General features: G+C 40.2%; 1 protein-coding gene across 4 annotated transcripts in view; it reads left to right on the plus strand.

Moving 5' to 3' along the window:
• Window positions 1–13642, plus strand: part of strbp (spermatid perinuclear RNA binding protein) — a 115481-nt gene that overhangs the window by 93453 nt on the left and 8386 nt on the right. The window contains exons 12-18 of one of the 4 annotated variants that reach the window (XM_054758294.1): window positions 3331–3539; window positions 3916–4068; window positions 4977–5111; window positions 5555–5695; window positions 7176–7305; window positions 9362–9442; window positions 11791–13627. In XM_054758294.1, the coding sequence (XP_054614269.1) occupies window positions 3331–3539; window positions 3916–4068; window positions 4977–5111; window positions 5555–5695; window positions 7176–7305; window positions 9362–9442; window positions 11791–11867 (926 nt within the window). In that variant the 3' untranslated portion in view covers window positions 11868–13627. Of the gene's footprint in view, window positions 1–3330; window positions 3540–3915; window positions 4069–4976; window positions 5112–5554; window positions 5696–7175; window positions 7306–9361; window positions 9443–11790; window positions 13628–13642 lie in introns of those variants that run through there. The other 3 variants (XM_054758295.1, XM_054758292.1, XM_054758293.1) reach the window with 3 other exon arrangements.

Here is a 13642-nt window from a genome sequence, read left to right on the forward strand (position 1 = left end):
CATGATTGATTCATTTGAAAACCGTGATTAATTTGATTAAAATTTCGAATCAAGCCCACTGACACAATTGGAGTTATCGGCTTCAATCTGCCAACTATTGTACACATTGTATGTGACCGTATTTAATGTTTGCTCGACCGCCTCTTAGTCACGTGGTTACAAGCCAGCGATCTCTCGACTGTCCAACATTGTCAAACTCGAGCGACTCAATATTCACAATAATCTTTAGTCTTTTTTTTTTTTTTTTTTTTTTTTTTTTTTTTTTTTTTTTAAGACGTTAACTTGAGAGTATTCATCAAACAGCACCTTGCAGTTCGTACTTTTACAATAGAGCGCTTTTTTACATTCGTGCTCACGCAAGCTAGTAGCCTCTAGCCGAGCGTAGCGGCACAATTTAAAGAAACGCATAATAAATATGCTAACATCAGTGGTCGTTTTTTTATGGACGCTAAATGGATAGTTAAGACTTAAAACAACAAGACAACAATGTTAGGGAATAATACAGTAATCCCTCACCACTTTTTACTTTGAATTTTGCGGCTTCACAGTTTTTGAAAAACATTAATAAGTTATTGCTGTTTTGTGGCTGAATACGGCCTGTTCGTCCAAAAAATCTGCATATTTAAGCAAATTATACTTATTTTTTTAAATCAAGGGTGTCCAAACTCCCAGCGAAAATCCATTCAGAGGACACATTCAAAGACGTGATGATATGTAGTATTCTACATATCATTGATGAGACAATAGCCACCGCAGGAAGTACTGTACAGAACAGCAAGGAACTCTCCCAATGCTAACATGTGTGAGTCAATATTATGTCTTATTTTCTCTTATGTCCACTATATTGGATAATAAGAGTGTAAGTGTGACTGTAGGGAGGGTATTTCATGTCTAGAGGGCTCTAATAATGTTAAAAAGCCTATTTAGAAGGCAGTAAACAGGTTTTCTGTGCTCTAACTACAAAAATATTACATTTTTAAATTAGGAATCCCACTTAGCGGAAATTCACTTATCACGGTCGGGTCTGGAACTAATTAAAAGCCATAAACGAGGGATTACTGTACAGCAGGGGTTTTCAAAGTCTAACATTGCCCAGTGTCTTTCTTATGGTGGAGTCATGAACACTGACGTCAACTGAGGCAAGTGAGGCCTGCGGTTCTTTGGATGTTGTTGTTGGGTCTTTTGTGACCTCTCGGATGAGTCGTTGCTGCGCTCTTGAGGTCATTTTGGTTGGCCGGCCACTCCTGGGAAGGTTCACCACTGTTCCATGTTTTCACCATTTGTGGATAATGGCTCTCACTGTGGTTTGCTAGAGTCCCAAAGCTTTAGAAATGGCTTTATAGCCTTTTCCACACTGATAGATATCAGTTACTTTCTTTCTCATTTGTTCCTGACTTTCTTGGCATGATGTCTAGCTTTTGAGGATCTTTGGGTCCACTTCACTTTGTCAGACAGGTCCTATTTAAGTGATTTCTTCATTGAGAACAGGTATGGCAGGAATCAGGCCTGGGTGTGGCTCGAGATAATTCAACTCAGGTGTGATAAATCACTTTTTCACACAGGGCCATGTAGGTTTGGATTTTTTTCCAAATCGCCCTTAATAATAAAAAGTTTCATTTAAAAACTGCATTAGTCGTTGACTAATATTTACATTTGTTTGAAGATCTGAAACATTTAAGTGTGACAAACATGCAAAAAAATAAGAAATCAGGAAGGGCACAAACACCTTTTCGCACCGCTGTACCTTTCTTTTTTGGATGAGCTTCTTCTCTGGAGTTCAACATCTTCTTACATCTCCCTTGCAAATTGAGGACGTTATGAAGCTCCAGTGGTGATGCCTGCTGTTGAATTGCAGGACGCAGCCATTTCGAATATGACTTTTTTTTTTTTAAACAAACTCTCTTCAACAAAATAGTAATTTATTGACGGTCCCTAGTATAAACAACCAGTAGTTAGAGCTGCAGTTCCCGTGCGAGCTCCCCGCACCATGAAGCAGCAGCCCGGGCACAGTGAGGGGGAACTACCGCTGTAGCTACGGAGCCGAATATCCGACGTCCAACGTGAAACTTACTTCACCACGGTACACCGCGGACATGTCTGCATGGTGGTGGTGTGTTTTCTTCTCGCGGGTGGCGCGAGTGGAGTGGCAACCAGCTTTGAGGCGCATTACCGCACCTACCGTGCTGGAGTGTGGCCCAGAGTTACGAACGTCATACGGCAACTGGATCAGCCCAATCTCCTGGCAGAAGCCGATATGATCCGATCATCAAAATATAGAGGATCAGCAGCCGATCGGATCGGGACATCCCTAGTGACAATGCATACCCCGTGTGGGAACAATGCGTGTCGTGCGTACTATTGTCGTGCACTAGACGAAATCAGTCCTTGACAAGGTGTAAATAAGTAATGCGGGAGTGTGGTCATTTCATGCCGATGCACGCCAAGTGCATAAACTAGTCTTCATGCGTTTCAGGCGCGCCATAAATGAATAAATAAGTGACACGTATTGCACGGCAAAATGCGTGCAGGTGTAAACGCCGCTTAACTACAGTTTTCAATGTCGTTTTTAGTCGAATTGTACTCACCGCCAGCTTTTGAATGCATTCCCATTACGCGACTGCCCGGGGGGGAGCCTCAGCTTTACACATTTCCCCTGCTATACATTACAACTAAGACCCGTGTTGCTGAGTAGCCCCTAAAAAGTATTTAAACACTCCAACACTCCAATATGAAAGGAAGTATTGTCTTACATCAGGGGATGTATGCCAAATAGCTTCTGCTCAAGACAGGCAGAGCTTTTCTTCCTGTCACTCACGCACAGCAGTGACAACAGAGGAGGAGGTTTTTAGCGCGGTACTGAAAACATGATTTAAAAAACAAAAAAAGCCAATATTTTTCCACAGCAGGTTTCAGAAGAGAGCGTATCGTACGTATTCAGGGTCGTCTTATACTCAGGTTTTGCTTCATTTTTTGCTGAGAAGGTAATATAGTGAATAAGCAACATCTGGCAACGTCTTTTATTCACATTTTTCTTTGAGAGCAACACAATCACATGCTTTTTTTTTTTTCTCTGTCCTACTGCCTGTCAGTCTCTCTCCCTTTCCACCCCCTGCTGATCAATAGCATTGATTGCCATGGTTTTACCAGGCCACCCTTGCAACCCCCATCTCTTCCTTCCCTGAAGGAGAAGATGAACCAGCATATTAGTTTTAAACACTGAAAGATTGAGAGGCGTCTCTATTTGTCATGGAAAACATCTCTGATGATGATGATGCTGATGATGATGCTGATTCATGAGCAGAAGGAAGTAAAGGAGTCTCATCTTCTCAGTTCTAGACAGCAAAGCCATAGACTCCAACCAGCCAATGAACGCGCTCATGCGCTTGAACCAGATCCGTCCAGGTCTGCAATATCGCCTGCTGTCCCAGTCGGGCCCGGTTCACGCTCCCGTCTTCACCATGTCCGTGGACCTGGACGGGACCGTCTACGAAGCATCAGGGTCCTCGAAGAAGACGGCCAAGCTTCACGTGGCTGTCAAGGTAAGAACGTGTGTGTGTGTGTGTGTGTGTGTGTGTGTGTGTGTGTGTGTGGAGGTTCCGCCCACATCATCCTAAAGTGGTGCAACCAGGCTCTCCGGAGCACGGAGCGAGGATAATCCGCTAGCTGCCTCATTCCCATAAAAGGCTCTTTCTCTGTCGCCACCTTTTCTATTCTTCCCTTTTTTTCCTGCCATCCGTGCGTGATCTCTCCATCAGCAAACACCATCACCTCTTTTGTTTCTCTTCTAAAAGCTTGCTGCTATCAGCGCTGCTTTCATTCCAATCTTCTCATTTGGAAAAAAGAAAAAACCCACTGGCTTCTTTCTGTGTTTTCTCTTCCAAAGTGGTGAGTTGTTCCTCCTCTGCGCCCCCGCAGGTTCTCCAGGCGATGGGTTACCCCACCGGGTTCGACTCCGACCTGGACCCCATGAGCTCGGATGAGAAATCGGACGGCGAGGGCAAGAGCGAGACGTCCTCGCACACCAGCAATAACGCCACGCACTCCTCAGACAGCTCCAACACGCTGGAGGTGAACGCCCAAAACCAAAACTACTCCGGAATCCTCTTTTTTTTTTCCCACCCACAACATATTTTTTACGATTTCTTTTCTTACCTTACGTAACACGGAGTCAAAGCTACGCACTCCACCTTAAACTTGTGCATACGTGGCCTGATTACTTTGCTTCTTTTCCAAAGCACTGCATTGGCCCTTATTTCACAACACCCATAAATGGGGAAAATACTTTTTAAGACAAAAGATATCATACATTTTTTAAAAATCATTCAATCACCCCCTGAATATAAGACGATGCGTCTTTTTCAGTGTTTTTCAAGCAAATGTCAGTGAGGCCTATTTCAGATTTTATCAAATCATTTTTTTATTTTAAATTGAAACAGTAAAAAAAGTTTAAAAAAAATAATAATAATAATACTGTCTTAAATTCAAGATTTTTTTTATTTTGATTGATTTTTATTCATTAAAAAGGTAAAAAAAAAATGATCTGGTCATTGTGTTATATCTCAGAATTTATATTTCAGATTTTTTTACTGTGTATATGGTATGTATGTGTTATATTCAGGTGAATGCAGCGTATCTCAGAATGTGTTTTATTAAAAAGGTAAAAATGGTTATATTGGGGTCAATACAGTATATCTCAGACTTGAGCAAATGCTTACTTTTCAATTAAAATTATATTTATTTTTTATTTTTAATAACAATAAATAAATGTTAAAGAATTTTGAAAATATTTGATAACAAAATATAAAATTATACAAATAATTGTATTTAAAAATTATATTTTTATTTAAAAGATTTTTAAAACACTGTTATATTTGTGTCAAAATAGTGCATCTCAGATGTTAGCAAATTGTATTTATTTATTTTTATTTTTTTTTAAGCTGAAAAAAATGTATACCTACTGTCTTCTACCCTTCAAGGTGCGAACTCAGGGCCCAATACTGACGGCGAGCGGGAAGAACCCGGTCATGGAGCTGAACGAGAAGCGACGAGGCCTCAAATATGAGCTCATCTCGGAAAGCGGCGGCAGCCACGATAAGCGCTTTGTCATGGAGGTAGGAGCATCGCACGCTAATAATAAAAGCTTGAAAACCACAATATGTGGAATATTTCCTTTTTGTTTTCTTGCAAAGGCTCGTTTGTACTTCAAGTGCAATGCTAAGCTACACACACACACACACACTCACACACACACACACACACACACACACACACAGTGCTCTGCGGTGCGGTCAATCAGTCAAGTTAGTTCATGGAGCGCTGCCCGCGAGGCGTGCTGTTATCCGACGTGCCTCGCCGCTCCGTCGCTCTGCTGAGTGATTAGCGAGCCCGTTTGACAGCAGGCAGCGCTAACAAAGTCCGCCTGTTCAAGCACACTGCTGCCTGGCCGCCAAACACACGCTTTCATCCCACCGCCATTGTTGTGTGATAATTACTTTTGACAGGAAAAAATGACACCGCTAATTCTTGTGTGTGTGTGTGCGTGTGTGTGCGCCAGGTGGAAGTCGACGGGCAGAAATTTCGGGGGGCGGGCCCCAACAAAAAGGTAGCAAAGGCCAGCGCTGCCCTGGCCGCCTTGGAAAAACTCTTCTCGGGTCCCAACGCCGCCGCCAACAAGAAGAAGAAGCTGCTGCCTCAGGTCAGGAAGACCTTTTCCTGTTTGGAGTCCAAACAAAGCAAGCATTGACAAAAGGCCGACGCCACATGCTGCTCTCATTTTGGGGCGCCCCCTATGGGTTGTGGTGAAAATCCATGCAATCCACATCCACTCACAGTTGGAGCACCATGACACAAACGTGCAATGACTCATGGACAATTAGTTGCTAAGACATTTTGCTTGGTGGCGGCCATGTTTTTCAACCAACCTTGCTCAAATTTAGCACACATGAGCTCGTTGGTCCTCCAAATGTGCGTGCCAAATTTGGTTTAATTAAACACCCCCAAGTTACTGTGGGTGTTTGGTAGAGCTGTGTGAGAAATTCAAAGACCAACTAATGGGGTTGCATAGCAGTAAGATTTGATTGATTATTAGACTCATTTCATACTACGTTCATTCCTCTTTTCTCATTTTCTTTCATTTTTTACAATTTTTTTCTCCTTTTTCATTTTTTTTCATTCATTTATTTTCATTCATTTGTTTCCATTTTTTCTTTTTTCTTACATCTTTTTCCTTCTTTCTTTCTTTCTTTCTTTCTTATTTTTTTCTTATTTCTGTTATTTGTGTTTTTCTTTTATTTTGTTCCCATTTTTTTCTTTTTCTTTTTCTTTTCATTTTTCCTTTTTCTCTATTAGGTTTTTTTCTAATGTCTGTTTTTTTTCCATTTTTTCTTTCATTTTTTCCAATTTTCTCTTTTTCTTCCATTTTTTTCCCAAATGTTTTCCTTCATTTTGACTTTTTTCTCTTTACCTTTCATTTTTTTCATTTTTGTATGTCTTTATCTTTAATTTTTTCCCCATTTTTTCTCTCTTTTTACATTATTTTTCTATCATTTTTTCCATTTTTTTTTCTTTCATTTTTTCTCTTTTTTTGGTTATTTTTTCCCGTTAGGAGTCCAAAGAAAGCAAGCAAAGGCCGTTGTGGCGTCTCCATGGGGAACCAATGGCTGTGGTTGTGTTTAACGTGTGTCTAAGCAGATCGATGCGCGCCACTTATCCTTCCTCTAGTTAGTTGCTTCAACATGCATCAGTGATTGCAAACATCTGCTGTATTGTACGTGTGGTCATGTGACAGAAGGCCACATGCTGATGTCATTTTGGGGCGCCCCCCATGAGTTGCTAAGACGGTTTGCTGGGTGGCGGCCATGTTTTTCAACCAATCTTGCTCAAACCTGGCACACATGAGCTATTCGGTCCCCTAAAGGTGCGTGTCAAATTTGTTGGTGATCTGTCTAAACACCCCCAACTTACAGTGGGTGTTTTGTTGAGCTGTGTGAGAAATTCCGGGTACAACTAATGGGGTTGGCGTATTCGTGAGAAAAATAATAGCACCGGCAACGCAGTGGGGTGCACGTCTTGACACATTTTCACCCTGTTGTGAGCCGCGCGTGTGGAGTAGAGGTTTTCCGCGTGACGGTATGCACACTGTCTGGAAGCTAATTCTCCGCCATGTGTGTCCTCAGACGAAAGGAGCCTTGGCGGCGGCGGCGGCAGCCTCGGCCGTGGCCGCCCAGGTCGCCAGAGGAAGAGGAAGAGCCGCATTGGCACGGGGAGCCTTCGTCAGCGCCGCCGCGCCGGGATACGTGACGCCAGGTAGGAGGAAGTCCGACATGTTTGTCTTTGATGATGTAAAAGATGCCAGAAGGCGTGTCGCATGCTGCAAATATAAGAGCATTGCCTCACTTTCACCCAGCGGGTCTGTGGTGTGTCACTGGCACGTGAGTGACAGGAAGAAAAGGTCACCTGGGGAGAAGTTGTTAAATCTCTACACAACCCCAAATATAAGACAGCCGGCATTTTTCTGACTTTTTTTGAAGGGAGAAAATGCCTTCTTCTATTCTTCTACTCGTAAATATCAAAATAATCCACAAATCATTGCAAACAGTTTTGAACTCATTCAATACCAAAAACGTATTTATATGTTTTTATAAACCCGAACGCCCGATCCCAAAGACATATTTATACATCTTTTGCGAGGGTTTTAGGCAAATACAGGTGATGACGCAACTGCACACTAATAGATGTTGCTTTTAGAGCAGTTTTAAGCCATAAAAACGGCCACAAGATGGCACGAGTGCATTTGATGAGAGCTCGGCATGTGAATTTGAATGGGAAAAACATACATGACAGCCAAGAGGAAGTGGAAGAGCGTGGAGGAGCGTAGCGTGCAGAAGGTTACGCATTGTGGGGAAATTTGAGGCATGCACACGCACGCACACACATGCACACACACAGTTCAGTTGCAAATGTGAAAATTGTAAATAGTTTGTGGTGTTATATTTGCAAATAATTTGTTATTGTTTTGTCAAACGACTCCTTTTTTGCGTTGTTTATGTTGGTATAGTTGTTTAGATATTTGAGTTGTCACAAAAAAAAATGGTGTCAAAGTGAAAGTTGGTTTTCTCTTTTTTTGTAGTTGGGAACAGATATTTTCCTGAAACTTAGCTATGTTCTGATCTATGATCTTTTTTTATTTTATTGTTATTTTTTTATTATTAAGGTAAAAAAATATTCTTATATTTGAGCCGGTAAGATCTAGCGCAGATACTGGCTTATAAAAATAAAAACAATTATGTAAAAAAAAATATATATATATATATTTTTTTTGTTTTAATAATCCAGTAATCATAACATGGTTTTGTTCAGCTTTTAGCAAATGTAATTTTTTTCTCTTGTTTTTCTTTTAATGTTAATTTAAAAAATGTAGTATGGAGGTAAAAAAAAATACAGATTATGATTTAAAAAATATATAATTTTTAATCTATATTTTTTACATAAATTATTAATGAAAAAACACTGTCTTTAAAAAGATAATCCACTAATCATGATAAGGTATTCTTCAGATTTAAGCAATTGTTGTCATTTTGCTTTTCTATTTTAAGTTTGATTAAAAGTATTATATAAGAACAAGAACTACGGTATCTCAAATTTGAGCAATTTGTTTTTGTTTCAGTAAGAGATGCTGTCTTATATTTGTGTCCATGCCGTAAAGATTAGAAATAAAACAAAATCATCCGTCAAGTCAAGTAGTAGATGTGTCCTACAAGTCAACGCTAACATTTATTAACAATAACAGCCACCTTGAACAATAAGAATAAAAATAAACGGCACAAAATACTGTCTTTTTTTAAATTTTCTTTTCAGTCTATTTTTTGAAGGTAAAAAAAATACAGATTTTGGAGAAAATAAATAATTTTACTTATGTTTTTTTACATAAATTCTTCATAAATCTACTCATCATTATATGGTATTCTTAAGATGTTAGCAAATGTTGTCATTTTGTTTTTCTATTTTAAGTTTTATTAAAAATATAAACAATACGGTCTTGCCTTAAATGGTCCTTTTTATTGATTTATTTTTTTATTTTTTCTACCAATACATACCGTCTTATATTGGGGTCAAACACGATAGACCTCACATCTTGAAATTTGCTAGCGGATGTTGGGAGCAGCGTGTCTCCGTGTCGCGGCTGCTTCTGTCCAGGTGAGTGACAGGAAGAAAAGCTCTGGGGTGAGGGTACCCCCTTCTGGTTCACATGTCATTTTCAGACTTCTTTCCATGTTGTTTTATTGGAGGTGATGTTCTATTTGCAGTGTAAATGCTGCGAATGCTGCTGTGTTGCCGTGTGACCGTTTGCCCTCCTCTCCAGCAGGATTCGGGACGCCGTACGGCTACAGCCCCGCTGCCGCCGCCGCCGCCGCCGCCGCTGCAGCCGCTGCTCCCGCTTACGGTACGTTGCGTCTGCTTGTTTCCCTCGTTTTCATTGCACTTCCTGTCCGTCCCTTTTATAACACGCCCTCCTCACTCACATCAACTACTGCAATCATCCTAATGCTTCACTAAGTTGCTTCCTTCAAGTTTGTCTGATTGGTTGATTGATTGGTTGCTGGTGTGTGTGCTTCAAGCAAGCGTACTCTTTGGCTGAGTGTCCGCTCAAGCTAACATCCATGAAGCTTGTATTCATCCCAGGAAGGACATCCATACACAAAAAGTATGAAAAGGAGGATTTGCTGATGAACTGTCCTGCCAAAAGGAGTGCAGTGCTTGGCTGCAGCCAGCAGAGGCGCTGTTGCTGTTGAGCCATTCCGGTGAATGGGTGCCGTCAAAATAAAGCTACATTTCTGTCCCTTTTCAACTCCAAATCTGATAACGCACACATTGAACTACTCAGTGTGTATTGGCCCGTCTCAGGCGACTTTATTTCCTTTTCTAAAAAGTCACGAAGCTGAAGATGGTTGCTTTTTTTTCGTGTGACTTCTTTTTTTTCTTTTATTTGGAAGGAGTTGGTTACATGTTCATATAAATAAAAAAAAAAAAAAAATCAGTTTATGTCGAGTGGATTCCCACACATTTGCTGATTTTTGATTGCAACATTTTTATTCTTCCAAAACTGATGAAAAGGCCATTCGTCTAACTCGGTAAAACATACTAAACATAAAAATACGAATATGTGATCATGCGGGTCAAATGTATGTCTTTATGCTTCACTGGTAATGCTTTTTCACCAAGTGTTGAAATGCCATACTTTGTCAGGTGGCCCTTGAACGCACCACGGTTGCGTGCTACTAAACGAAAGTGGCGCTGAGCCCGGGGAAGGGAAGGTGAGATCCAACCTCAAACACCTCCGCTATACCAGCATTAAAGTGCTCACTGGTGTGGAAACAGGAGTGCAGAACATTCAGGAAAAGAACAACAAACAATAACATTTTATTGATTATTAGGCTGATTTCAAACTAAGTTCATTCCTTTTCTTTTCTTATCCATTTTTCCCCTTTTTCCTCTTTTTCTTTAATTTTTTACCATTCTTTTCTTTTTGTGTTTTTCTTTTATTTTGTTCCCATTTTTTGTTTTTGTCTGTTTGTCTTATATTTGTATAACTTTTCTTTTTTCTATTTCTTTCACTTTTTTGTCTGTTTTACTTTCATTTTTTTGGTCTTTTTGTCTTTCATTTCCCTCCCATATTTTCTTTTGTATTTTTCTAACTTTTTTCTTAATTTTTTTCTTTTTTTCCTCTATTCATTTATTTCTTTTTGTACGTTTTTCTTTCATTTTTTTCTTGTTTTTCAGTTTTTCATTCACTTTTTTCATTTTTTCTTCCATTTTTTTTTTTATAATTTTCTCTTTCTTTCATTTTTTTTTCAAGTTTTTCTTTTGGACTTTTTCTCTTTTCCTTTCATTTGTTCATATTTTTTATCTCTTTTTCATTCCCTTTTTTTCAACTTTTTTCTTACATTTGGACTTTTTTCTCTTTTTCTTTCACTTTATGTAATTTTTAAAATCTCTTTTTCATTCTTATTTTAAGTTTTCATTTGTTCTCTTTTTCTTTCATTTTTGTTCTTTTTCTTCTTCATTTTTATTTTTTCTTTCATTTTTTCTATTCTTTTTTTCCATTCTTTTTCTTTCATTTTTTTCTATTGTTTTTTTTTTCTCTTATTTTTTCCTTGTCTTTTCTGGATTTTTTACTTTTTCCCATTTTTCTTTCTTTTGTTATTTTCTTTTTTCTTTTCCTTTTCTTATTTTGTTTAGCCATTTTTCCCACTTTTCTTTTTCTCCCATTTTGTCCTGTCTTTTTTCCCACCATAGTGCGTGTGCGTGTGTGTGCGTGTGTGTGCGTGTGTGTGCGTGCGTGTGCGTGCGTGTGTGTGCGTGTGTGTGTGCGCGTGTGCGTGTGTGTGTGTGTGCGTGTGTGCGTGTTAATGACCAAGAGATTGCGCCAGGAGTTACTAGCCAATTAACCGGGACTGGAAGTATTTTTATCACAACAAATAAAATCTGTTCCACTTTTTGCTGCGTTTTTTATTCGAGTGGATTTTATTTCTTTGGCGCCAAATCACAACAAACGCCATCAAAGAAAAGCATCACCTGCAAGCACTTCGGCGACGGAGGCAAGGAAAAACTCCCCGGCATCGGGCCCGGGCGTGTGGGGGCGTGGCCTCAAACAGGAACACCCGCTCTAATCCTGTCTCCTGCTTTCTATTCGTGCATCTAACAACTAACTGCTGCTGCTGGCGGTCCTTGGAGGGACTCCTGGCTTGAGCTGACAAACGTGCTGTGCTCTTGTGGTGTCTCCCCCTCCAGGTTTGCCCAAGAGAATGCTTCTGTTGCCCGTCATGAAAGTACCCGCCTACCCCGTCCCGCACTACCACTTCTTTTAGCGCCAGGGAAACACCAGCAACTTTTGCTTTTTGCTCCACTTGATGGGAGAGGATTAGGATCTTTCTGTGCTTCATTTGTATTTTTATGAAGAACAAACTGCAGGGTTTTTTAAAGTCAAAAACTTGAAGGATTTGTACTGTGAATTTGTATTTCAAGTCTTTTTGTTGTGAGAAGGTGTGTGTGGGATGGTCATCGTCATGCTGGAATAAAGTTGATTTGCTATAAAAGCGCAGGTCCGCCTGCCTGGTGTGTATTTGCGTTTACGTCACATCACAGCCAATTGCAGCTGCATTTTTAATGAGCGTCCCTTTCGTTGCCACTCGTCCCTACTCCCCTCCCTCTCCTCTCCTCTACCTCACGCACGCCGAATTTCAATCCTTTTTTTTAAGCCAGATCCCGCATTCAGCATTCATCCGCACGATCCCATTACCTCCCGTGGATTTAATACTTGCCAGGTGTCCCGCAGCACATCACCTGCTGCGCCGCCGCCGCCGTGTCATCTCCTCTCTTTGGCAGCGAGTGCAAGTGCAAACCAAGTGCAAACCTCCATCGCTTGCTTTCTTTCTTTTTAACGAGACCATCTTCTATTAAGCTCATGTTTGCTACATTTCCGTGAGTAATAGACCAATTTGCCTGCACACCGCACCTCTTATTTTTCATGGGGGTTACATTCGGGACCACCAGTGAGCGATGAAAAACCGCAAATCATCGACACGCCCGTGAAAATGGCCATTTTTGACACACCGCTCGCGCCTCGTCCTCTTCCAAACCCTCCTCTTTGCGTGATGTCGAGATTTTCCACAATTTCAAGTGACTGTTTGGTTCGATTCAGCTCCGGTACCCTCCCCTTTTCTCTTCCATTGCCGTTGTTCACTGGCGACACAACCCAGGTCGCATCCATAAATATGCCTCACACGCTTATTCAACACGTGTAAAGTATAAAATAGTGAATGATGTTGGAAGATGAGTCACAGCACGCAGCCATGGTGCGTTCAAGGACCACCGAACAGTGCTGAGGAAAAAAACATTACCAGTGAAGCATAAGGACGCAGAAATTGTTATGTGGCATTTGTATGCTGTACGTTTGACCTTTGTTCATAAACGATTCCCCGCTTATGGTGAATGACGTGTTTGGTTTTGGTGGGGGGGAAAAAAGGCCTCCCGCTGGAAAATGTAGCGTGAATTGCTTTGCGATACAGCGCCCTCTGCTGGATTCATAGCTGCAGATAGCGCCATCAAACCACTTTTCTGTGACATATGAAAATAAAGATTTACAATGTAAAGCAGAGGATCTGCTGCACTTATTTAAAATAAGCAAATTGCTTACAAAAGCATTTGAGTCAAAACTAAGCACTGTTGACCTTCATTTCAGATCCTTGTTGAATATTGATAAATAAATGTGGCGTCTTATTTACTGTATATTTCAACACAATAAAAGATTGTATAATGAAATAAATGAAAATGTAATAGAAATTCATCCATTAAAAATGTTTTGAAAATATTTTCCCATGTAAATCTGGTGTCTATTTTCAGAATTCTCTCTTTTTTTTATTATGATTGCACACAAAAAGTCATTTTTAGTCCAAACTAAGCACTTTTAATCTTTTAAGAAAAGCCAGACGTAAATCTGAGCTATGATTATATTTTAATGCAATAAAAGATGAATAGCAAAACAAATGTCAGTGTAATAAATCCATTCATTATATTTCAAATAGCTTTATTTTTGGATCTTTTTTTACCGTGAGTTGCGATATTTCATCTTGTCAAAGTATTG

This window comes from Dunckerocampus dactyliophorus, chromosome 17 (assembly GCF_027744805.1).
Source record: "Dunckerocampus dactyliophorus isolate RoL2022-P2 chromosome 17, RoL_Ddac_1.1, whole genome shotgun sequence".
In the NCBI taxonomy this organism is placed as follows: Eukaryota; Metazoa; Chordata; class Actinopteri; order Syngnathiformes; family Syngnathidae; genus Dunckerocampus; species Dunckerocampus dactyliophorus.